This window comes from Erpetoichthys calabaricus, chromosome 3, assembly GCF_900747795.2.
Source record: "Erpetoichthys calabaricus chromosome 3, fErpCal1.3, whole genome shotgun sequence".
Lineage (NCBI taxonomy): Eukaryota > Metazoa > Chordata > Cladistia > Polypteriformes > Polypteridae > Erpetoichthys > Erpetoichthys calabaricus.
The window spans coordinates 94,760,052-94,786,570 of NC_041396.2; the positions used below are offsets into that span (position 1 = coordinate 94,760,052).

Consider the following 26,519-nt stretch of genomic DNA (forward strand, 5'->3'; position numbering starts at 1 on the left):
TGACTCCGATAATTGTAGTATTTCCTGACAATGTTTTCACTCACTTTTCTTTAACTTTTAATCTTTAGTTGTACACATTTCTCACCGAAATAATGGAGTTCAGCATTTTAGATAACATACCTTTTTCTATAGTAAAAAGTTTATAATTCTGTAATTTAATTCATCGCTCAGATGCACGATATACTCTGCCAAGCAGGCGATTCTTTTCAGATATAACATTACTTGAGATGTACACTTCTGTGTCATCTCATATACAAGTCCTCCCTAGAGGTAATACAACCTCTGTAAGTTTTACAAGTGACAACTGCGGCTCTGATGAAAGCCCAATGTCATTTTTGAGCTTGACTGCTTAATGAATTGACTGTAACTTTAAATTAAAGAAAGTTTGTATACTGATGCTGCTTTCACTGTAGTGTTTGAAAAAATACTTGAAAACCGGAATAGTGCCTGTTGTTATACAAGACAATTTTCAAAATATAGCAAAAACAATGGAAGTTGCTTCTTGGCTTACATTGTTTGCCTTGTACACTACAATTAGTAGTAAATGATGGGGTGCTCTCCCAGCATAAGTGATACTGTAGCAGTTGGAAGAAAAATACTTGGACATCTGAATATCTGCCACTTGCATATTGTCATATTTACAACATACAAGCACAATTAGAGTAGCCAAATAAAAGACTACAACAAAATGTGTTGATAAGGTGAAACAGTAAATACTATATGCTGTTGAGCCTTCAAGAGCTAATGCATGCTTTAGGTGCATGTGCTACAGACTATGAATTACCAGCCACCATAGGTGCAAACCAATGGCAGCCCATTTGGAACATTTTAATTCTGTTCGGAATATCTGATGTGTTTATGAGAGAGAGAGAGAGAGAGAGAGAGAGACAGACTCTTCTATGACTACCAATGCAGTTGTCATCCTGTCAACTGTTGAACTGAAAAGAATACTAAGAAAAAGTACTGATACTGGTTACGGAGTAAAAACGGCAAAAAGCACTACTGCAGATGCAGTTCAGAAGAGATTTAACGATATCGAGATGAATTTACTGGGTGGCTACTGTGCTTGATCCAAGATATGCTAATGGCCATTCTACTAATTATACACATAGCAGAACACTCACAGTTCCAAAAGAATGTAAGTTACACATTCATTACTAAATTTACTTATTTAATAAACCCTAACGTTTCTTTATTAACTCTGATTACCATAAATACTCAAGTATAAGCCGACCCGAATATAAGCCGAGGTACCTAATTTTACCTACAAAAACTGGAATATTGACTCGAGTATAAGCCTAGGGTGGGAAATGCAGCAGCTACTGGTAAGTTTCAATAATCAAAATAAATACCAATAAAAGTATCATACATTAATTTAAATCTTTAAAAACAAGCCTGGTGTATTCTTTAACTGCCTTTTGCGGCCAGCCCTCTCTCTCGCTTGCTCTCCCTCTCTTGTGTGTGTGTGTGTGTGTGTGTGTGTCTCTCTCTCATGCATGTGTTAAAAACTCAGCTTATATTCGAGTATATACGGTAAGTATCCTTAATATATAATGACGATGAATATTTTAAAAATATGGCAGTATAAATGCAAACTGTAAAGTTACTGAAATGTCACTGAATGCTATACAAAAATGGCATGAAACGCATCATGGTGAGGCTGAGAAGACGTGTCAAGACCCGTAACATCTGAAAATCACTATTTTAGATGCATACTGAAACATTAGATGAGAGTTTTCAAGAAATACAAAACCTGAGCAGTCTACCAGCAACTTAAGTGCAAGTCTTCATGTAAGAAGCACCAGTTTCAACAGACAAACACTTATTTACTGACAGAACAAAAGGGTCTTTTCCTTTATTTGTTGAAGTGCCAAGATCTTACCTGTCTGCATCTACACACTCTGCACTTGCCATCAGTTTTAATTGAAACACAAAAAAAATCATTACCATCTCGAGGTAACATTATTTTCTTATAGTTACATTCTACATATTTAAAATCTAATTTATTACAATAAGGATGTAACCTCATTTTGCTTTAAGCAATGTTATAAATGTTATAGTAATGTGTTAAAAACATTTGTATTACTGCGGGTTAGATGGATTTTTTTAAACAAAATATACAATCTAGTTTGTTAAGCACATATTTTAATAGGAGATGTTCACCAATAGGTGTTGATTTCTGGAATAAAACCAAGTTCATATAATTTATTTTTCACAGCTCTGCCAGTATCACACAAAACATCAACTTCAAGTAGTTCAAAAGCTATATGTTAAGTAATCCAGAACCCCATTATTTAACCTCCTTAGCATTAGACCCAAGCATTAAAACCGTGCTAAAAGCATTAGTCCCAAGTGTCACTCAGGCAACTGTACAGATGTATCTTGTGAAATCATTCGAACCAAGAATGACTCGGGATGTAAAAGAGCTGTCACTGCTGCTATTTTTTGGAGAAATTATGCCTGAGTGTAGGTTTTCACTAATTATGAAATATCTGCACTATACCAACAATGAAGACTTTGATGAGAATACCCATCCAGCACTCAAAATGAAGAAAATTTGGGAATTACACCAGACAACTGTAGTAAAATTTTGGAGAGTTTACATTCCTGACCACTATGTTAGCATCGATGAAAGTCTCATGGCTTATAAGGGCAGACTGTCATGAATACAGTACATCACGTCAAAAAGAGCAAGATTTGGCATAAAGCTTTATGAGCTTTGTGAATCAAAAATATCATACATTTGGAATTTACAGTAGTTCTGTACATAGGGAAAGGGTCAATGTTTGATCCAAAATACAATCAGTATGGCATTGCTACGTCACTGGTACTGACTTTGATTGATGCTCTGCTGGATCATGGTTACTGTGTAACCATGGACAATTTTTATACTTCGCCAGGGCTATTTGACCTCTTGCTGCTAGGAAAGACTGACGCATATGGAACAGTGCATCCTAACTGTCGTGGCATGTCTGATGACTTTATCAGAGCTAAATTACAGCGAGGTGAGCTAGTAGCTTGGCAAAAGTGTAATGTGCTTGTGCTGAAATGGAAGCACAAGAAAGATATTTGTCTTCTTAGCACTGTACATAATGCAGCTACAGTCACTATACTGGCAAAAGGCAACAAGCATTTTATGAAGCCTTGTGCTGTGGTCATCAACAATGGTATGATGGGCGGCTAGATAGTGTGGATAAAGAATTTACTTTCTATCCCGTTATGCGGAGGCAACAAAAGAAATACTACAAAAAGATATATTTCATCATCTGGTGGAATGCATTCGTTTTACACAAACAAGAAGCTGGTGAAACTGTATCTCATGCAAACTTTACATGCTACAAGCTTGTAGAACAAATCATTGCTGCACATCCACTGTCCACACTACCACTAAAGACAGCTGGTCGACACATCACATCGCAGATCAATCCAGAGCATCTTATTGGTAGAAATTTTATTGATAAACCTCCAACAGAAAAAAAAAACAGAATCCAATTTGTATTTGTGCAGTGTGCTGTTCAAAAACTGGTAAATCCGAGAAGAAAATCCAAAAAGAAACACTCTACTATTGCCCCTACTGTGACTCTGGATTGTGTCTTTCACCGTGCTTTAAGATTTACCACACAAGCAACTAATTTTGAGATTATATACTGTTTTGGCATCATTAGAAGTAGTATTATTAGTTATTATATTTGTTGTTAATATTGTTCATTTCATATTATTATTTTAATTATTAGTATTTGTATCATTACTATACTTTTGAGATTAAAAAAAATGTAATTTTTCATGCCAAAAAATGCAATGCTTTTTACATGTTTTTTTGGAACAAAATGCAACATTAAGGAGGTTAATGTTTGCTTGTATAAATATAGCTTTTATAATGAATCAATTGAGTATATAACTAAATTGGTCAGATCATTCCTGAGATGTGGTTTAGTGGGCTTCCTTTCCAAGTTGGACTGTTAGTTGCCTTGTGCTAATTGTAATCGTGACTGACTGAGCTACTTTTCCACACAATTATCTAAAACTTTTCAGGGACACACATCAGCCCTGTGTTTCACCACATAGTTAGCTGCAGCTTGAAGGTAGAACTGGCTGGACTGGGCAGATTATCCGAAAATCAGCATTTAGTCATTGTCACCAAGTAGAAAAGTATCTTTAACAAAGAGTGAGGGGTGAGAGTTATTAAATCTTCTGCATGAATGTAACATTTGAGTTAGTTGACAACTTTTTAATCTTTCAACAGAAGCTATAAATAACATATACAGTAATCCCTCGCTATATCGCGCTTCGACTTTCGCGGCTTCACTCTATCGCGGATTTTATATGTAAGCATTTCTAAATATATAACGCGGATTTTCCGCTGATTCGCAGGTTTCTGCGGACAATGGGTCTTTTTACTTCTGGTACACGCTTCCTCAGTTGGTCTGCCCAGTTGATTTCATACAAGGGACGCTATTGGCGGATGACTGAGAAGCTACCTAATCAGAGCACACAGTTAAAGTTCCTGTGTGCTGATTGGCTCAGTGACAGAGTGCTGCATTAACCAGGAAGTCTCATCTCACTCATTCAGCATTAACGTGCTCCTGCTACTGCTTCAGGGGCCGTGTCCAAGCGCCAACAGAAGATGCAAATGATTGCGGAAAAGGTAAAAGTTTTGGATATGTTGAAGGAAGGGAACAGCTACACCGTTGCAGGACACCATTACGGCATCAATGAGTCCACGATTCTTTTTATTTAAAAAGGAGGAAAAGCATATAAGATCTACAGCCGCAGTGTCCTTTAACCAGGGCGCAAAACGAGTTGCAAGTGGACGTGATAAGGCAGTAGTCTGGATGGAATCTGCTTTAGGGATTTGGATTGAAGACTGATGGAAGAAGAATGACGGCGGTGCTACACAGTCGCCTGAAGAGGCTCCTTTAGAAGAGCTGTAACGCTCTCCTTTGTTGTGCAGTAAAATTAAACGCATCGTTATCGGACAAGTCGTCGTGTCATTGTTGGTGAGTAACCATAATTAATTATCTACGTACAGTACATGTACATAGTTTAGTGTCACTGTACACACATTTTACTGTATACAATTTTTCTTGCATTGTACGTATTTATTGCTGGTGGCCTGTCTGTCGTAATGGCTGTAACATATGTGATATCGGAGACGCTCGATATCTTTAAAATAATATTTAGGTTTAACTGTATATAAACTGTGTTTACATACATAATTTCAACAAATCTTACCTAATATCTAAGAGAATACAAAGGGTTTATGCTGTATAATTGTGCGGGAAATGTTTATAATAGTGTGGGAGAGTTTATAAGGGCTTAAAATATATAAAAAGAACCATATGAACATATGGTTTCTACTTTGTGGATTTTCACCTTTCGCGGGGGGTTCTGTAGAAGTACATATGTTTCAAATATGCAAAGAATTCTGTGACCATTTTGGGCAGTGCCTAGAGTGGATTTAAACCCATCTCTAACGAGCCATGAGCACTAACCACTGTATTTTGGGGGGGGGGGGGGGGTGAATATGTGGTGTGGCTGACTGGTTTGTCACATGTTGTGCACTGTGATGACATTGCAGGTATGCTATGGAAGATCTCAACCACAAGGTAAAAAAATTAATAAGAAAACTTTAATCCCCTTATCTGTGGATTTACAGATGGATCTTTGCAAATGCTGTTGGAATGTAGGAGTGTGTACTTTGAATGTGGTGCATTTTGGAAAGCACAAAACTTTTGTTCGCAGTTTTATTTTAAATGAAGTCTGGTAGTTAAGTGTTATTTAACTTGCTTCTGTACTAAATACAAAAAGCATCAAAAGTGAATAAATGGCAGGATACATATCCCCTTGGGATTAATAAAGTATCTTTCGATCATATCTATCTATAAGTATGTACCATTTTCAATATTAGGTACATTTCTGTACACAAATAACTTTGAAAAAGTGTACTTCTGTATACATATTATAAAGTATTTTTTGCGTGATGCAATTTTGTGTTTGATATAAATTGCTCTTGAAAAAAGTCTACAATACTTTGTGCTAAAATTTCCTAATTTTTCCTAATGTTTTTTGGGCTCTGCTTGAATCGGTCACGTGACATACAGTGTAATGGGTGAGGTATAAAATCAGAAACTGGATTCACAGCAGCCAATTTCCCATTAAACATTCTTCTGATCTGAACCAGATGATGCCCCATTAAAAATACTGGTGATAGAAACTGGACTCAAAAAATTAGATTGGTACATCTCTAAACTCGATGATTTCACATGTGGATTGTGCATTTTTCATGGACATTTTAAAATTATTTGCTATTATCCAATATTGGTCACAATTATTTTACACTGTATCAGAAACTTTTTATTTTATCTCCATTCTGCATGAAAACATGAGATTAAAAATTTTCTCAGGCATGACTGCAAACTACTTAGGGTGACACAAAAATAATTTTGGGTGGAGTATTCTTTTAAAACTTACTCTAGGACAGCACTGCTCACTTACTGTAATTCATTTAGGAATATTATTTCCCTCCCAAGTACATTTTTTTGCATGATGTGCCACATTTCTATAGATACCTTTACAATATAAATAAAATCAATTAGAAACTGACAAAAGCAGATTCAAATTAAAAACAGTAATGATATAAAACACAAAAATATTGCATCTTTTTATACAACCTACAGACTGAATAGAGTTCCAGCATCATTTGCTTCATTCAAGTCAGCAATTAACAATGAAGCTGAAAATATCTTATTTCAGTTTGCCTAATACCAATACATTTTAAATACCTAACTTCACAAGAACAAGAGAATGCAATGCTTATTAGTAAAATGTCTAGAACCAGTTACAAATTTAAATGTTGCTACTCAAGTATCTTATTCACTTACATTAACACAGTTGTCAGAGAAAAAGCTGTCACAACAGTTAGTGCTCATAACTGGCCATTTTATTACTTAATTAACAAATAAGCAGAACATTTTCCCAAGGACATTTTATCACCTTGCTTTAGAAGATGCCTTTACCCAAAAGGATACCTAAAATTCACAAGTCTAAAAAGCTCAGTCCTACAACTACATGAAAACGTGAGATCCTACATAAGCACTGTCAAGAGATCACGAAGGGGATTAGTGCAACTGCATGATTCCAGGAGAGTAGAGGAGGAAGACTTCAAAAATGCTATGTCAAGAGGAGTGTCGTCCAGCAAATCAATAGACTAAGTGTGGATGGCTATGTAAAGCCTGTTCAGCCACTTGGAAGCAAGACTTTTATGCCACACTAGAATTAGTTGAAAAATTAACCTACACAACTCATTTCAGTTGAATGAGATCAGTGAGAATAGTTGCTTTTTAATAAAGTTCAATATGTAGCCACAACAAAGGAAGGCATGTTTCACATTTATCCTTGGATTCTTATGAAAATGGCTACATCACTATAATCCCAGGATTCTTGGTTGATGATCTGGTATTTTAAACATTCATTTATTTTCTGGACCTACTTTCATTTGTAGAGTCATAGATAGCACCTACTCCGTGTGACAACAGTAAGAAAGAATCTGGCTCTTGTTAAGATGCCAGTCTACAAATTTACACAATCACACAACCTCCTACGCTCACTCAAGGCCAAGTCATAGTAGCCAATCAACACCATTTAAATATGAAAAGCACATGCAGCACATGTAAACTTCCTGTACACTGAACTGCAGCCCGGAGTCAAATTATAATCTGTAAAGTAGCTCCATGTTGCTCAAAATGTCACTCACCAAATCCCAAAAGGCTTACATAGTCTCTCACGCAGGATAAGGCAATATATGCTTGAATGTACAGTAATCCCTCCTCCATCGCGGGGGTTGCGTTCCAGAGCCACCCGCGAAGTAAGAAAATCCGCGAAGTAGAAACCATATGTTTATATGGTTATTTTTATATTGTCATGCTTGGGTCACAGATTTGCGCAGAAACAGAGGAGGTTGTAGAGAGACAGGAATGTTATTCAAACACTGCAAACAAACATTTGTCTCTTTTTCAAAAGTTTAAACTGTGCTCCATGACAAGACAGAGATGACAGTTCCGTCTCACAATTAAAGGAATGCAAACATATCTTCCTCTTCAAAGGAGTGCGCGTCAGGAGCACAGAATGTCAGAAAGTGAGAGGAAAGCAAACAAATCAATAGGGCTGTTTGGCTTTTAAGTATGCAAAGCACCGCGGCACAAAGCTGTTGAAGGCGGCAGCTCACACCCCCTCCGTCAGGAGCAGAGAAAGAGAGAGAGATAGAGAGAGACAGAGAAAAACAAACAGTCAAAAATCAATACGTGCCCTTCGAGCTTTTAAGTATGCGAAGCACCGTGCAGCATGTCGCTTCACGAAGCAGCTGCACAGAAGGTAGCAACGTGAAGATAATCTTTCAGCATTTTTAGACGAGCGTCCGTATCGTCTAGGTGTGCGAACAGCCCCCCTGCTTACACCCCCTCCGTCAGGATCAGAGAAAGTCAGCGCAAGAGAGAGAGAGAGAAAAGTAAGTTGGGTAGCTTCTCAGCCATCTGCCAATAGCGTCCCTTGTATGAAATCAACTGGGCAAACCAACTGAGGAAGCATGTACCAGAAATTAAAAGACCCATTGTCTGCAGAAATCCGCGAACCAGCAAAAAATCCGCGATATATATTTAAATATGCTTACATATAAAATCCGCAATAGAGTGAAGCCGCGAAAGGCGAAGCGCGATATAGCGAGGGATTACTGTATATATGCATCAAGAAAATGTAATATCCTCTCCCTCAATGGAAACTGTAGTAGTTGTGAGGGATGGCCGGAATGCCCTCAGCCAAAGAGGAGCAAGGGAGATACTGTAGTATACACATAACATTATCTTCCTTGGACCATCAGGTGGCAGCCCCCCTAGGTTGCTGTGGCACCATGGAGATGCCTGCCACTGCTCCAGGAGCCAGAGTTGGGAGGAAGGAGGACAACGGTTGTGTGGAGGAGTGGAGGTAGTGAGTGAGAAAGAGGGAGAAGAGAAAGATAAAGAATTACAGAGTTGTTGTGTGTTGTGCTTATGCTGTGGGAAATGATTCCTGCAATAAAAATCTGTCTATGGCAAACCTGTGTCCAGAGCCTGCGCGTGTCAGGTATTTGGGGAGCAAAAGCACACCCTGATGCCACACAATATACAAACAGAGAAAATATATACAGGTAAAATTCTGTTACAATGAATAGCTTTACAACGAAATTTCCATTACAGCGAAGTATTTTTATGGTCCCGACAGTTTCCCCATATGACACAAGTCTACAGAAATCTCGTTACTACAAAGTACATTCAGCAGATACTTGCATTACAACGAAGTGCCCTAAAGACTGTGAAATGCCTGAATGAATCATCCACATAGCAGTTAGTTCTGTGCTCGCAGCTCAGTTGTGCACAACGATCCCCAAACAGAAACACTGTAATTTTTTTTTTCTTTGAACTCTCCTCGTAGTTTTTTTTTTTTTTTTTTGCTATTTTTGTTTCCGGTGGTTTTCAGTGATACCTTTTGCTTATCGCTCATCAAAATTTTAAAAACATCCATTGGAACTTAACTCACTGCCACCCTCCTATAGAAACGGCAGACACGAAAAAACGATAACAGTTTATATTAGAGAACAAAACCTAAATTTTCGCAGCTCTCGATTGCAGCAAAAAAAAAAAAGACGTTGCCAGTGAATTTGGAATTTCGCCATCGACCCTGTCAAACTTTCTTCAAAGACCGAGCAAAAAAAGAAGAAAAATCTCAGGTTGCAAACGTATGCTAACTGCTGCATTTGAAGACGCCGAAAAAGCCGTTTTTATGTGGTTCAGTGATGCTCATTCAAGAAACATTCCTACTAATGCGGCACTGATTCAAGAAAATGTGAGGTTTTGATACTCTATTGGGACCTCCCACAACTGGACAACACACCAAAGAGCGTCCTGAAGTGCGATCACCACACTTTATCCATTACCGGAGCAACAGCAGGCTCTTCACCGAAGCAAACAGGAAAGATCTCAATGGCTGATGCAAGGAACAGGATTACTTGGCCACTAACCTGGACACAACCCTGCCTGATTGCTGTGTCTGATTATAGGAGAGTGGCAGATCCTGCTACAATAAATAACCCTGCTGTTCCTGTTTCAAGCTGAATAAAGCTGGTTTTGCTAAAGTACTGAGAATCAGCCTCGTGTTTTGGGGTGCAAGACAGGGACTTATAGCGCGACCCAGATCTTTTAGGATTTGCTTCTATGGTGCCTCACTCCAGCGCTGTGAGCCTGCTGTTGCCCTGCCCCGGCAACAGACAAACAATCTTCCACAGATGCGGCAATCGCGCTTCGGGACGCACTTCAGTGTGACATTCCCGTTAGGTTGGGAGTGGAGGAGATCCCAAAAGAGTTCAGAAACCTCACAATATGAAGAGGAAGAAAAGAATGATTCAGCTTCTGATTGATAACTGTGCAGCCCACAACATGCTTCCGCATTTAGATAATGTTCGCATTGAACTCCTCCCACCCAATTGCACAGTAGTGCTTCAGCCACTGGGTTTGTGCATCATTCGCACCCTGAAAGTATATTATTGCAAGAAAATGCTGAGAAAAATTCTTGTCAGCATAACTTGTAGGCAGGAGAAGATTAAAATCAACACAAAAGAAGCTATTGAAATGATTGCAAACGCCTGGGCGCAAGTTAAAGAAAGCACTAGTGACCAATACAGAATCTCAATACTATGAAATTTTCATTACAATGAAATATTTTTTAGGTCTCTGGCAGTTCGTTATAACAGGATTTTACCTGTGTTTAATTTTAAAATAAAGAAATATGTTGTCAGTTTATTAACATAAACAACTTTAACCGTAATCAATGGTAGAAGGGAATAACATATGTAAAGGTGATTAATTTGAAACACTTTCATAGTCTAATTAACAAAACAAAAAATATCTATGGCATGAAGACAGTTGTGCTAGTAGTACTTGAAAAGGCATTATTTAAATAATTCTCTGTTTTACAAGAGTGTAGACAATTTCATGTCTTTTGATTAAAAATTTCGTACTAATGGAATACAAGGAAGCATAATAAGTCTATCTAATAATAGGAGATTATGCTGTAAGGAAGTATTTAAAAGTACTTCATTTTATCTGCTAGCAATCACTAAGCTACTAGGTATAGAATTTTTCCCCCACAAAAATATTGTGAACATCTATGTATATAAATAGTATTAATATTGCTAAATGTACATATAACTACTTTTTTTTCCAGATTATAATCTTGATGTTTGGTGTCCTGTACAGAAAGACCAAGTACAGTTCCTGGTTAAAGGAAAAGGAGAAATTACTAAACTTCAAGCATGTTCTCATAATTTTATTTAGAGAAAACTGTGGAACTCCTCTAAAGGAATGGCAATGTAAGGAAGAATGACCTGAATTTCCAATGACATACATATTGGATTATACTGTAAATTAACTATAAAATGTAACATAGCAAAACATTCTCACAATTATGTAAGCCATTTCAACAGTCACAGAGGGCCGAAAACCTATTCAGGAAGCATTACACACAAGGCAGGAAAATAGCACTAGAGTAGTCAAAAGTCTTCTTTACAGTCCCCTGACAGTGTACACATACCCACACCCACAATCCTACAGAGGCCAATGGATCCTTTTGACACTTCCGTATTTTTTTTTTCTGGGAGATTGTGTTGACAGGTAAGTGCTCTTCCTGTTAATGTAAACAACGGCAGAATCGTGAAAGAAGAGCTTTAGTAATTTTTCTGGGTTTTATTGTTTAAATTTTCAATATAACCATCCTTGCCTGAATTTCAAAAGCTTTCCTACTGATGAAACATACTAAAGATAACAGATCCATCAATCAAAAGAAATAAAAGAGCACATTTTTATATCCTGTTGCAGCACTTAATGTTTATAGCTTACACTTTACAGTAAGTCTGATTAGTATATAACGTTTACAGGCTGCCTTAAGATTAACGGTGTGCCTTTTTTATTTGAAAAAAACAATACTGCATACAATCATGTTGAATTTATACTACAAATGACTTCACAGTCAAAGTAGAAAAAAGAAAAAAAAAAAAAAAGAGGAGAGCAAAGAGTTACCAAAAAAATAAGGGAAAATGGTCCGTCACCCCAATTTGAATGATTTTTTCTAAAATTTTATTAAACCTTGCTGTATTTTATAAAGTTTTAAGCAGATCCTCTAAGCGAGAATTCAATCTTTTCCAATTTCATATAGTATAATACATAAGTTACCCACTGACATAAAAAAAAAAGGTGGGTTGGGATTCTTCCAGTTATTAAAGGCATATAAGCTATTACAATCAATTTCTTTTTAATAACCATTCAAAGGTTTCTTTTGAAAATTATGTTAATTTGGCGCACTCTAAAAACATGTGGCCCAGTGATGCTGGAGCTAAGCTGCAACCCTCGCAGGTTGGATCTTTCCCTGGATACATTCTGGACAATTTTAAGCGAGAGAAATGTGACTGATGAAAGATTTTAAGCTGAATTGTTGAATTGCTTTGCACATACAGTGGAACCTCAGATCATGAACGTCTCGGTACACGTATAAATCGGTTTATGACCAAAAAGTTCGCCAAACTTTTGCCTCGGTTCATGACCACACACTCGGTATACGAACAAGCCAGTTTCCCTTTCGGTTTGCACATGTTCAGTCTCTCCCTGTGCAGTGAGCGAGAGCGCAACACACACACACACACACAGGCAGCGCGAGAGAGAGACAGACACACACACACAGGCAGCACGAGAGAGAGACGTGCGCATACACACAGGCAGCGCGAGAGAGAGAGGCGTGCGCACACACAGGCAGCGCGAGAGAGAGCTGCGCACACACACAGGCAGCGCGAGAGACAGCTGCACACACACAGGCAGCGCGAGAGAGAGGGGACTGGACGCAGGTAGGAAGGCAGTTAATGAATGCACTGGGCTTGATTTTGTTTTCGCTTCTGTTTACAGCGATCGGTTCGTAGCGTGCATTGTTGCAATGTTACTTTTCTTGGTGGTTTATTAAAATACAGATTTTTTTCAAATGTTTATTTTTTTCCCTGTGCTTAAAACTCATTTAAAAAAAAAAGTGTTTTTAGCCAGCGGTTGGTAGCGCTATAGCGCGAACTATTGCAGTGTTAGTTTTCTCTGTTGTTCAAGGTTTTCTCAGTGTTATTCAATGTTTTTACATTTAGTTTACTATTACGCTGTGCATTCTATGGTTTAATTAACTATATTTGTGCTTAAAAACTTAAAAAAATATATATTTACATACAGTTCGTATGGTCTGGAACGGATTAATTGTATTTACATACAATCCTATGGGGGGAAATTGCTTCAGTTCACGACCAAAATCAGTTTATGACCAGAGTTTTGGAACGAATTATGGTCGTGAACCGAGGTTCCACTGTATAGAGCTTGAGTGTATTCTGTGCATGGCTGCCTTCCACTCCTTTTCTAAGATATTAGTTGGAAGATCCTTTTCCACCGAACCCTATTATCTTTGAAAGGGAGATTCTTTGAGGTGTTATATATATTGTGGAGATGCTATCTGAGTTTTCAAGATTGATCAGTATTTCTGAATAGAAATAGGCAGGAGGTATGGAAACTTGAGTAGGTTCCTTTTAGCAAAATTTCTAATTTGAAAGTAGTGGAAAAATTGTATTGCTGGGGAATTCAATTTAATGCAATTAAACATTATCTATATACAATTCTCTTAAGTGTTTTAATCCTATAAATTTTCCAAAGATTACATGCTGTGTAGGTTTGAGAGGGTTGAAAAAGATTATAGTGTAGAGCAGCAACAAACAAAAACTACTCTGCCTTGAAGTGCATTCTGCATTGGCTTCATATTCTGAGTGATTGGTGGTGTGCCTTTTTAACTGAAACAATGTTAGTGTTGTACTGGCATATGAATCGGCTTTTGAAAGGGCAAATATTTGTGTCAGAGTTAACATGTGCATGTCCCCGACAGAAAACAGCACAGCAAATCCCATCTCAATGTAACACGACTATACAATGGCACCTATTCCTAGTCTAGGAGTGTATGCTATGTATAGTCTAAGATAATATCTTAATTGTTGTTTTAACAATGTGCAAGATGAAATGATCTAATATGTCACTCACTTTGCAAAAAACAATCAAAAATACGGCCTCAGCATATACGCATTCATTGTCTCATGTAACCTAACAGGACAGACTACTGCGCATGAGTGCACAGTCGGCACACCACAAGTGAAGCTAGCGTAACTGCCTAAAACTAAGTGAGCAAACAGCATCAGGAGATAAACAGCCTTGTAATCTATGCCGTTAGATTTAATTGCAAAATCATCTTCACTCGTGTGGAGGTGCCAAGGCTTTGAAAAGACTAACGTTGCTTAAAAGATTGCCAACTGCAAAATATGTTGTAAATCTTTTGCCATTCAAGACAGCTTGACAGCTAACAACAGCATTTGTGAATCGCAGTTCCAACCAGTTTTGTTCATCACTATTTATTAAGGAAAAAAGTAACATGCAAACATACTAAAAATACCCTAAATCATTTACCGAGTTGTTGCTCATTTCATATTGCTCTTTAGGCCTATACACCACAAAAAAGCAAGATTGTCGTAGGCAGTGTTATGCAAGTTCACACCTCACAAGAACTAGCTCAAAGTTCAGTTCACACAGATTAAAATGAATAAATTATTGTTCATAGTTCACCATTTCAATTTTGAACTAGTTCATCTTCAGTTCAATGTGTATTTTTTAAGGAGTAAGAATAAATGACCCATGAGTTTACTTTTTTCAATTTTGCATGCCTTAAATTAGGCCATTACAGTGTTCTTCAATAAAATGCAATATAATTATGAAGACTTTTTATATTTAAATACAAGAGAGTTATACCAGCATCAAACACATAACACTATATATGAAAATATCCTCCCGGTCAAAAAAGTGGTCTCGCGAAGTACGTTTTTCTAAAAGCGAAAGCACAGCTTCACCGTGCGCTTGTGTCAGCATGGGGTGCAATTTAAGCACAAGCAGGCAGATACAGATGGAATGGAATGCCTATTTGATTTTATGTCATTTTTTCCGAATACAAATAAATGGCAAAAAATTCCTACAAAATAAATATTTGAAAAATCCACTATTTGTGCTTATCCCAATACCATATTCGGATTCGGTTCCACCCCACATTACAGGGTAAGGCAAAACATGTAATCTGGACCTAAACTAGATCCAGAATGTCATATAAAACTGAACTAGCTCATGTTCAAGTTCTCCACTTGCAAATATGTTACGTTAAGTTCACCGTTCTTAGAAAAATGAGCTTGTTCAATGAACGCACTCTTTTGAACTAGTTCATGCACAACACATAACTTAGGCATTTTCTAAGTGCATTTTAGTGAGGAAAATAGAATAGAAGATAAAAATAACACTTCTGCATGTCAGTCCACATATCGAAGAGTACCCTACAACTACTGGTGGAAAAACCTTAAATATAGATACACATAAGCCATAGGAAAGCCTGCCTTCATTGAGGCGGACAGGTTTCAAAATCAGCCTAGTTCAAACCTCTATAGAAGCTTCTTCTGGTGGTGATGGAGTAATTCCCTTATCTCTGGTTAACAAGCACACTTCAGCAAACACATGAAAAATATCAAATATGGGAAAATGCTCATCAAGCACAAAAACTGCTAAGTATGACATATGTGAAATGTTTTCTATATATGTAGACAGAAAAGGGTAAACAATGTTAATTTCAATAGCAATTACTATGATAAACTATTAGAGTTTTAAAAAAGAGTCTATTATATGACAGTGTACGAGCCACTCTCCCTCAAACTAAAAAGAGGTAAGACCAGGTAATCTCTAAATTAATAATGCTCATTCACTAAAGTATAAATGCTATCATAAAACATTTTTCTAGAATTACTCTTTGGTACTGGTATTCACTTTTTCTTTTTGCTCCATAAATGACACTTTATATTTGTTTAAAATTATGCTTTGTTATTAGTGATTATTTTAATAGAGTATGATCAAAAGTTTAGTTAAATGTATTGCTTATTGTCATAAATTTCTATACCTTACTTTTTATGTGTAAATATTTAATGTTTTGGCAAGTTACTTAGTGCTGATAGATTGAATGTTACTATTCTAATGTACTTTGAATTAATTTGAAAAAGGTCTTACTGAAAGACAAAAGCTAACATTCAACTGTAAAACAAAATGTTGTTTGTGTTACTTTGGTCTAACTTTGGCAGCATGCAATGCTGCAGTATTCTGCAGAACTGCAAAATGTTTTTGCACATGACTTCCACGATCAACCTTTTTGTAATTTTGAATGGTTATCCTATTTTCATTAGTACAACACCTTCACAATATAGCTGGGGAAGTTTTTTTCTATCGTACAGCTCTGTTTTTGATCTACTCGGTTCCAGTGTACTGAGAGCAGATTTTAAACATGTCTGCAGTACATTAAAAGTATTGTTCTAACAAATTTTATTCACTCCTAAAACCAAGGTCCTTGAGTGCTGTTTTAGACATTCTCATTAATGCAAATGGAAAACAAGCAATAAGTGTCAGTCTTACATGGCTGCTGACTTAATCCATAATTCCTTAAACAGTAAGGCATAATTAAAAACATACACACCACCTTTATTATATTTTTCTGTATCTGTAAAGGAGAAAAAAATACTTAATTTAGTAGCCATACACTCAACTGGCATCTAACACTATAAACTTAGTTTAAAGATAGTTCATACACTGTCTTTTTTGCACCAGCTGCATTTTGTAACTAACACAATCCATTCCTCTTGCAGTTTTCTTTAAAATGTTGCCCTTTATTGTTTGTTAACTTAGTAGTTTCCTGGTAAACACCCACGCACAGAATTTAGTTTCAGTGAATAAAAAATACGCTAAATACAAAAAATGCTTAAACATCATTACAATTTCACATTTAGTATGTTACGTTATTTCAGTTATGAGACAGAAATAGACTCACAGTTCCTCAAGCTATAAAAAAACAGAGATGTACAGTTACACTTTTCTGGCCTCAGGGACCAAAAAGTGATTTAGATGAGGGGGGAACATAAAAGAAAGGTGTGTTTGGTGTGCTTAAGTAATCATGGGTGATTTTGTCTAGGCTTCATATGTACACACACACAGAGAATCCTGTTTTTGTGAGGGAATGTGTTTTCAAATATTCCTTTTGTTTAAAGTCTGTAGTATTCATTTACATGTGCTTGAATCAAAAGTGCATCATGCTTTGCAAAAGTCACCATGAGAAAAAAAAGCAAAAATACTAATAATAGTGTAGCAAATTAAGGATTTAGTCTTATTTTCATGGTTTATTTTATGGTTCGCTATCTTAACAAGCACTTGTTCACCCAGCCATCAGTTCTAGACTGAAGACAAGACTTCTGTGCAGATGCTTCCCTTTTATACAATGCACCTATATAGGATTTTGATGACTCATATTTACATAATGATTGCCTGGGTAGCACTATGATTTTTTCCTACTTAGATGGGCTGTTTTTTCTTGCTGTTGCTATAATAATACAACCCTATATATTGCACCCTGAATGTTTAACCCAAGTTCAAACATTTATTTTAAATATTCAAACTTTATGTTTTGGCCTATTTGACAGCCTTGTAGGCACTATACTACCCTTTGTGGATGGAAAAAAAAAAAAACTAGAAAAAATATTTTAGAAAAGTTTAACAGTACTCTACATAACACGTAACTCTATTTTAATGGCTGATTGTTAGCCTTGGCAACTGATGTTTTATGCAAGAAGAGAACCTACAGGACAGTGAGAAACATCTGTGCTTCTCCACTAACCTTAATTCTTCCAGTTCTTTCTTTCTCTTCATTTCATCTTTTCTTTTCGCTTCATCTCTTGAATTTGGGCTTTTTTCTCATTTCTTTCTTCTCTGTCTCTGCATTCTTTTTCAGCAGCCAGATCAGGGAAGCGCTCTTCTTTTGTCTTTTCCAACCTGTTTACAGTTTCATTTATCTTCTTTTCTACTGCTACAATCTTTACCTGCAGAGAACATGCAAAGCACACACTGATGCCAAAATCCATAAAAATCAATGATATTCTTGTAATAACATTTGAAATTTATACCAACAAACATTTTTCTTTTTAACTTAGTTTTATCCAAAGCAGAATGATTTAATCTATATTTTAAATCTGTCTTAAAACAAAAACATAAAACATATCAGACAATACAGTACTCCCATAGCCACATGATTTCCCTGCTCTCCTCTGACCTACAGTCAATATTATATTTGTGCCAGTAACTAAAGTTGATAGTGATCAACTAGTGGATATGCTAGATTAGCAGTACCCAAATCCCTGAAAGTTTGGCATACAGTAATCCCTCCTCCATTGCGGGGTTGCGTTCCAGAGCCACCCGCGAAATAAGAAAATCCGCGAAGTAGAAACCATATGTTTATATGGTTATTTTTATATTGTCATGCTTGGGTCACAGATTTGCGCAGAAACACAGGAGGTTGTTGAGAGACAGGAACGTTATTCAAACACTGCAAACAAACATTTGTCTCTTTTCAAAAGTTTAAACTGTGCTCCATGACAAGACAGAGATGACAGTTCCGTCTCACAATTAAAAGAATGCAAACATATCTTCCTCTTCAAAGGAGTGCGCGTCAGGAGCACAGAATGTCAGAAAGACAGAGGAAAGCAAACAAATCAATAGGGCTGTTTGGCTTTTAAGTATGCGAAGCACCACGGCACAAAGCTGTTGAAGGCGGCAGCTTACACCCCCTCCGTCAGGAGCAGACAAAGAGAGAGAGAGAGAGATAAAAACAAACAAGCAAAAATCAATACGTGCCCTTTGAGCTTTTAAGTATGTGAAGCACCGTGCAGCATGTCGCTTCAGGAAGCAGCTGCACAGAAGGTAGCAACGTGAACATAATCTTTCAGCATTTTTAGACGAGCATCTGTATCGTCTAGGTGTGCGAACAGCCCCCTGCTCAATCCCCCTACGTCAGGATCAGAGAAAGTCAGCGCAAGAGAGAGAGAGAGAAAAGTAAGTTGGGTTTCTTCTCAGCCATCTGCCAATAGCGTCCCTTGTATGAAATCAACTGGGCAAACCAACTGAGGAAGCAGGTACCTGAAATTAAAAGACCCATTGTCCGCAGAAATCCGCGAACCAGCAAAAAATCCGCGATATATATTTAAATATGCTTACATATAAAATCCGCGATAGAGTGATGCCGCGAAAGGCGAAGCGCGATATAGCGAGGGATCACTGTATTGGGAACAATGGACGTTTTGAGGTTAGAGCCAGTCCATTTTGAATCTCTTGACAAAGGAAAAAAACACCACACATGCAGAATAGTCCTAAATCCTATCACTTTTGGCAGATTTTTCTTAATTGCTGTAATTAGCATTGATTAAAAGTTCTTCTAGTTTCCCGTTACTTCATAAACCTGATGTGATGAGAGCCAAGTAAACTCGGTGTTAAAGCACTGAGCTGGGCAAACATTTGTACAGTGATCCCTCGCTATATCATGCTTCAACATTCGCGGCTTCACTCTATCGCGATTTTTTCTCATACACGCTTACGTCACTACGCATTAGGCTTGGGCGGTAATACGGTAATATGGTATCCCGCGGGATCTAAAAATAGCAACGGTATCAGTTTCAATATCGTTATACCATCATAAAAACAATGCACTTATATGGGAGACAAGGATTAAATATTAAATATAATTTATTTAATGCCTAAAAATGCGTATGCGTGGTTGTCATCACGTGACAGCGTGGAGGAGAAAGACAGAGGTGGGGAAAGATGGCGAGTCGCGCACCAAGTGACCTGGTCTCGAAAAAGAACACAACTTCTGCAGTTTGGCAGTATTTCGGGTTTCGACCGAACGAGAAGGGAGAGGCGGTAAGTACGGACGAGGCAATTTGCAAATTGTGCAACAAAAAGGTGACGGCAAGAGATGGAAATACCTCGAACCTAAGGTCGCATATACGAAACCACCATCCACTCACTGATGCGAGGATGGACCCGAGTTCACTCAGTGCAACAGTTTCAACGCCTCCCGACGCAGGACCAACAACATCTAGGTCCACCGCCAGTACGCAGCCGACGATAATGGGGGCCTTCGGGAAAGCAACAAAGTACAAAGGGGACAGTGTCCGTTGGAAAACCTGGACTGATGCAGTGACAAAATACTTGGCGAAGGAAATGGTCTCTTTCCACACAGTGGAAAAAAAGTCATTTACGGACATGGTAAAGGTCCTAGATGCCCAGTACGAGCTGCCTGGACGGAAATATTTCTCACAAACAGCCGTCCCACATTTATATAGTAAAGTTAGAGACAATGTTCAAGTGCTGCTGTCAGCGGCAGACAGTTATTCCTTAACAACTGACATGTGGTCGTCAGTTAACATGACACCATATATGTCTCTGACTGTCCATACTATTACACCTGACTGGAAACTTGAATCCAAATGCCTCCAAACTACGTATTTTCCTGAGAGTCATACAGTGAACAATCTTGCTGCTGCGCTCAGAGCTGCACTTCAGGAATGGCAACTTGACGAGAAAAAACTTTCAGCCATAACCACTGACAATGCTGCCAACATTCATGCCACAATCAGGTCCCTGCATTGGCTGTGGCTATACTGCTTCGGTCACAATCTAAACTTGGCTGTCACAAATGGATTGCATGACCAGAGGCAAAAAACCGAGCGCACCCTCGGACCATGCCGTAATATTGTCGGGGCCTTTTCATACAGCTGGCAACATAAGCATGAACTCCATAAGAAGCAAGTGGACTTGGGACTCCCAAAACATAGTCTCATAACGGTAAGCATAAAATGTGCAGAGAGTTCCTCAGGGGCAGGGGCTCAAATATAAAAAAAGGGGCATATATATATATATATATATATATATATATATATGCTTTGCATCACATAAATAAATTATATTGAAAAGTAGGCTATATTAAAATAGAAAACCATTTTTTAAATTGTAATTTTTTTCCTGTATTTTTTATCAAATAAATGCAGGCTTGATGCACATAAGGGACTTATTTAGCCTAAAATAAATGTGCATGCAAATTTGACCAAATGGAATAATATACATTAATGGACTTATTTATTTATGCATTCATTCATTTATTTATGCCTATTTATTCATTCATTCATTTATTTATGCCTATTTATTCATTCATTTCTTTATTTAGGCCTATTCATTCATTTAATCGTTTATTCATCATTCATTAATTAATTCATCCATCCATCTGTCGGCAGGACTGCGCAACTCGCTGGGGCTCCAAACTGGCAATGGTGGAGCGCATCCTTGAGCAGGCCCAAGCAATCAGACACGTCCTGTCTGATGACAGAAGGAGCAGCCTGTCCCTGACCTGGCAGGACATGGACGTCTTGAAAGCTGTTCACGAAGCACTGAAACCAGTCGGTGACTTCACTGATATTTTGTCAGGAGAAAATTATGTGACCAGTTCCTGTATCCTCCCCATACTACAGCTCTGCAGGGACAATGTGTTGGCTGCGTCAGAAAATGACCTCCAGCTAACAAAGTCAATCAAAACTGGAATTCTAACAAAGCTGGAGGCCAAGTATGAATCCAATTCAGTGCGCAAAATATTGCGAAAATGCACTTTCCTCGACCCTCGTTACCGTGGAGGATATGAGACGGATGACAACACATTGGCTGAGACCAATGCTGAATTACAGGCTGAGATCGTGAGCTTAGAGGCAGCAGGTCCAGTGGCCATCAGAGTGGAAGAGGGAGAGGCGCAACCTGCACCCTCACGAAAAAAGATGACTCTGGGAAGTATGCTGCAAAAAAAATCTGATGCAATGGCAGGTCCCGTCGGCATCGGCACCGTAGAGGACCGAGTCAGAGCTGAAATAACAGCCTACTGTTTGGAGCCAGTTACTCAAGGAGACGAGGACCCACTTCTCTGGTGGAAAAATGCTGCCGGGCGTTTTCCCCAGATGTCGCGAGTGGCATGAAAGTACCTGTGCGTCTGTGCCACAAGCACACCATCGGAGCGGGTTTTCAGCACCGCAGGTAAAGTTGTCGGTCCACAACGTGCCCTGTTAAAGCCGGACAAAGTAAACATGCTGGTTTTTCTAGCGAAAAATCTTGACTAGATTGATGCCACTTGCCATTCGTTCCTATTCGCACTGTGTTTATTTTTATTTATTTAATTGATTCAGGTATTTTTATTTGGTTTACGTTAAAAACAATATTGGAAAGAAGACTGGAAAGAAGTTTTTGTTTAGGACTATTGCTTTGCAATACATTTTATAATATGGATGATGTTTATGTTAATTCAACTCTGGTTGACTGTTGTGGGTCTATTTGCACTTTTTTATAAGCTGCTCTTCTTTGTTATTAAAAGTTGTTCAGGCGGTGTGATTTAATTTAATTGATTTGTGTGCGCGTCTCCGCGCGAAAACTGTTCTGGATGTTTATGTTAATTTAATTCTGTTTGACTGTTGTATTTGCATTTTTTTATAAACTGCTATTTGTTGCTAATAAAAGTTGTTAATATTGTTCTGCATGTTATTTTGTTATTGTTTCAGTATTAGTGTTTGATATTCAGTTTCTGAACGGTTTAGGCACAAGCCAACAGTTTGGTGACGCTGTCTGAGCCTTACGTCACATTTTTTTTATTATTCACGGTAATACCGTATACCGAGGTAAAATAAGGAGGAGGTTTGACGGTATCCAAATTTGGATACCGCCCAACCTTACTACGCATGCGCTTTCTGAGAACTTTTATCTAAGCCCCACGATGACTCCTAAACGTGCTGCTTTATCTAAGCCTTCTGACAATGAAACTAAGCGCCGGAGGAAGATGCTTACCATCCAGGAGAAGGTGAAACTCTTGGATATGATCAAAGATGGCAATACCCTACAAAAGCCTCCTCGCGCATATGAAAAGTCAGCGCCAGCAACTGCCTATCAAGATGTTCTTCAGCCGCGCACCCAGACACCCACTGCCTACTCCTAGTACTCCTTCAGCGGAAGAAGACAACGACGCACCTGCTGAAGATACTGCACCACCTTGTCACGCTTGGGTCACAGATTTGCACAGAGACACAGGAGATTGTAGAAAAAAAAAGAACTTTATTCAAAGCACTGCAAACAAACATTTGTCTCTTTTCAAAAGTTTAAAAATGCTCCATGACAAGTCAGAGATGACAGTTCCATCAGGAGCATAGAATGTCAGAGAGAGAGAGAGAAGCAAAACGACCAATTTCAAAACTGACAGGAGCTGTACAAGGCTTTTAAGTAAGCGGAGTACCGCGCAAGGGGTTTATCGCACGTTATAGCGCAAGTAAGAAGGGTAAGGAGCAATGTGAAGGTAGACTGTCAGCTGTTTCAGGGGTTTTCCCAGGGGCGTCTGTGTCCTCTGAGGGTGCGATCAGCCCTCCAGCTTACAACCTGAAGACTTTCCTACTGAGCTTGTGCCTTCATAGAACTGTGTGTGTGTGTGTAATTAAATGTACAGTACAATAATAATAATATGATATTTGTAACGTCTAATATGTCTTATTTTCTCTTATTTTGTCTAATATATTGGGTAATACGAGTGTAATGGTGACTAAAGGGTGTTATTTCATGTCTAGAGGGCTCTAATAATGTTAAAAAACATTTAGAAGGTCGTAAACAGGTTTTCTATACTCTAACTGCGAAAATATTCGATTTATAAATAAAGAATCCTACTTTGCGAAAATTCATTTATCGCAGTAGAGTCTGGAATGGATTAACCGTGATAAACGAGGGTTCACTGTAAATGCATATAAATATAACCAAAACATAGTCTTCTAAGTACCTAAATAAGAGGGTGCGCCACAATCAGGTTGTAATCATGTTAAACAGTACTGTTTCTGACAGAATAATCTCTCATGCACAACATCGATAATAGATACTTGACAAAATAAAAATATTCCACACCACATCAACAAGAAAATAACATATGCTATGATGCATGTTATTTATGTTATTTTTATAAGCCATGTGTAATGCTCTAACAAACATCAGTGTACTTAAGTGTTTTTCACTTTTTATAAAATCATTAGATCAGAACACAAAATGCATTAAAAGAGAATACTCTTCTTTTATTTAAAAACTTTCAATGGGGTAATATAGGTTATTTTTTTTCTTATTAGTGTTTCAATAACTTTTCATGGTACAGTGGTAAGACTTATTAATCTGTAATTAACAGAATCCATTTTGTGTCCCCTTTTGGAAGATTGGTATCACATTTGCAACATTCCAGTGATCATGTATTTCTCCTTCCTCAAGTGACTGCTAAAATACATGACTAATAAGGGTTTATAGATGCAGTTTTTCATTTCTTTCAATACAATTGGTAAAAATCACACGAGGTCCAGGGATTTTATTAAAAAACTAGCCTATGTTAGAAAGTCTCTGAAGTGATACCACTTATCATTTATTGTTACAGTGTTTTCTAGATACTGCCTCTTCCTCATTATGGCCAGTAGAGTGTGTAGAAGCAACCCAAACACAACTCTACAGAAACACATCTTGGGTTCAAAACTACAGTAATCCCTCCTCCATCGCGGGGGTTGCGTTCCAGAGCCACCCGCGAAATAAGAAAATCCGCGAAGTAGAAACCATGTTTATATGGTTATTTTTATATTGTCATGCTTGGGTTACAGATTTGCGCAGAAACACAGGAGGTTGTAGAGAGACAGGAACGTTATTCAAACACTGCAAACAAACATTTGTCTCTTTTTCAAAAGTTTAAACTGTGCTCCATGACAAGACAGAGATGACAGTTCCGTCTCACAATTAAAAGAATGCAAACATATCTTCCTCTTCAAAGGAGTGCGCGTCAGGAGCACAGACTGTCAGAGAGATAGAGAAAAGCAAACAAATCAATAGGGCTGTTTGGCTTTTAAGTATGCGAAGCACCGCGGCACAAAGCTGTTGAAGGCGGCAGCTCACACCCCCTCCGTCAGGAGCAGAGAAAGAGAGAGAGAGAGAGATAGAGAGAGACAGAGTTTGTTTTTCAATCAAAAATCAATACGTGCCCTTCGAGCTTTTAAGTATGCGAAGCACCATGCAGCATGTCGCTTCAGGAAGCAGCTGCACAGAAGGTAGCAACGTGAAGATAATCTTTCAGCATTTTTAGACGAGCGTCCATATAGTCTAGGTGTGCGAACAGCCCCCCTGCTCAATCCCCCTACGTCAGGATCAGAGAAAGTCAGCGCAAGAGAGAGAGAAAAGTAAGTTGGGTAGCTTCTCAGCCATCTGCTAATAGCGTCCCTTGTATGAAATCAACTGGGCAAACCAACTGAGGAAGCATGTACCAGAAATTAAAAGACCCATTGTCCGCAGAAATCCGCGAACCAGCAAAAAATCCGCTATATATATTTAAATATGCTTACATATAAAATCCGCGATGGAGTGAAGCCGCGAAAGGAGAAGCGCAATATAGCAAGGGATTACTGTAGTACTGTATTTTTTATTTTACAAAATACATTTAACAGGTTTCCTTTCCTCAACTTCTCTCTGGCATGTGTTGTCCACCTCCTCTCCCAACTCCTGGGTGAAGTGGAGGGCTTTCTTTTAAGCTGCAAAACCGAACTTCTTCTGGTACCAACAGGGCAGTCTGATGGGACCACAACTGCCATGCAGCCTTGCAGACATCCATACCGGGCTATACCAAAAGGGATGCTGCCACCCAACGTATGAGGTAATGATATGAATATGGGAGGCAGTTTCCTACTGTCCCTTAAATGTGGTCTCCTGACTGGGAAACAGTCTATTACTTATCCCGGTTGGGATGCTCTCCATCCAGTTTTTCTTTCCTGTATAGTAGCATCTCAGCTGGGTATGTGATTCCCATCTATGGCTGCTGGAATGCCGGTCCTGTTGCTCTTCTCTTCTGTACCATTCATTATGTTGGCCTTCAGGCTAGGTCAGGGAAGGGATTCCATCCCAGCTAGGATGTGTGTCCATCCACTACACCATAAAGTCTGATCTCTTCATATTGTAAGTCTTCTTTTTGGGATACATTTGTGTGTTTTCAAAGATTACCTTCAATATTACCATGTTCTTATATTTTTGCTTAAAGTATCAATAACTTTTGCTTTTTTACTTTGTCTTTATTGTTTGAAAATTTGAGATCCAGAAAGATGTTACTATGTGTTGTGCTTGAAACAAACTGGTGAGAAAACACACATTTCCATTTAGAATATTCTAGTTTGGGCGGCACGGTGGCGCAGTGGGTAGCGCTGCTGCCTCGCAGTTGGGAGACCTGGGGACCCGGGTTCGCTTCCCGGGTCCTCCCTGCGTGGAGTTTGCATGTTCTCCCCGTGTCTGCGTGGGTTTCCTCCGGGTGCTCCGGTTTCCTCCCACAGTCCAAAGACATGCAGGTTAGGTGGATTGGTGATTCTAAATTGGCCCTAGTGTGTGCTTGGTGTGGGGGGTGTGTTTGTGTGTGTCCTGCGGTGGGTTGGCACCCTGCCCAGGATTGGTTCCTGC

General features: G+C 38.4%; 1 protein-coding gene across 1 annotated transcript in view; it reads right to left on the reverse strand.

The window, feature by feature from the left end:
• ccdc25 (coiled-coil domain containing 25) overlaps positions 1-26,519 on the reverse strand; it is a 61,057-nt gene that overhangs the window by 23,915 nt on the left and 10,623 nt on the right. The window contains 2 exon segments of the mRNA XM_028797174.2: positions 17,833-17,869; positions 17,872-18,034. Of these exon segments, the coding sequence (XP_028653007.2) occupies positions 17,833-17,869; positions 17,872-18,034 (200 nt within the window).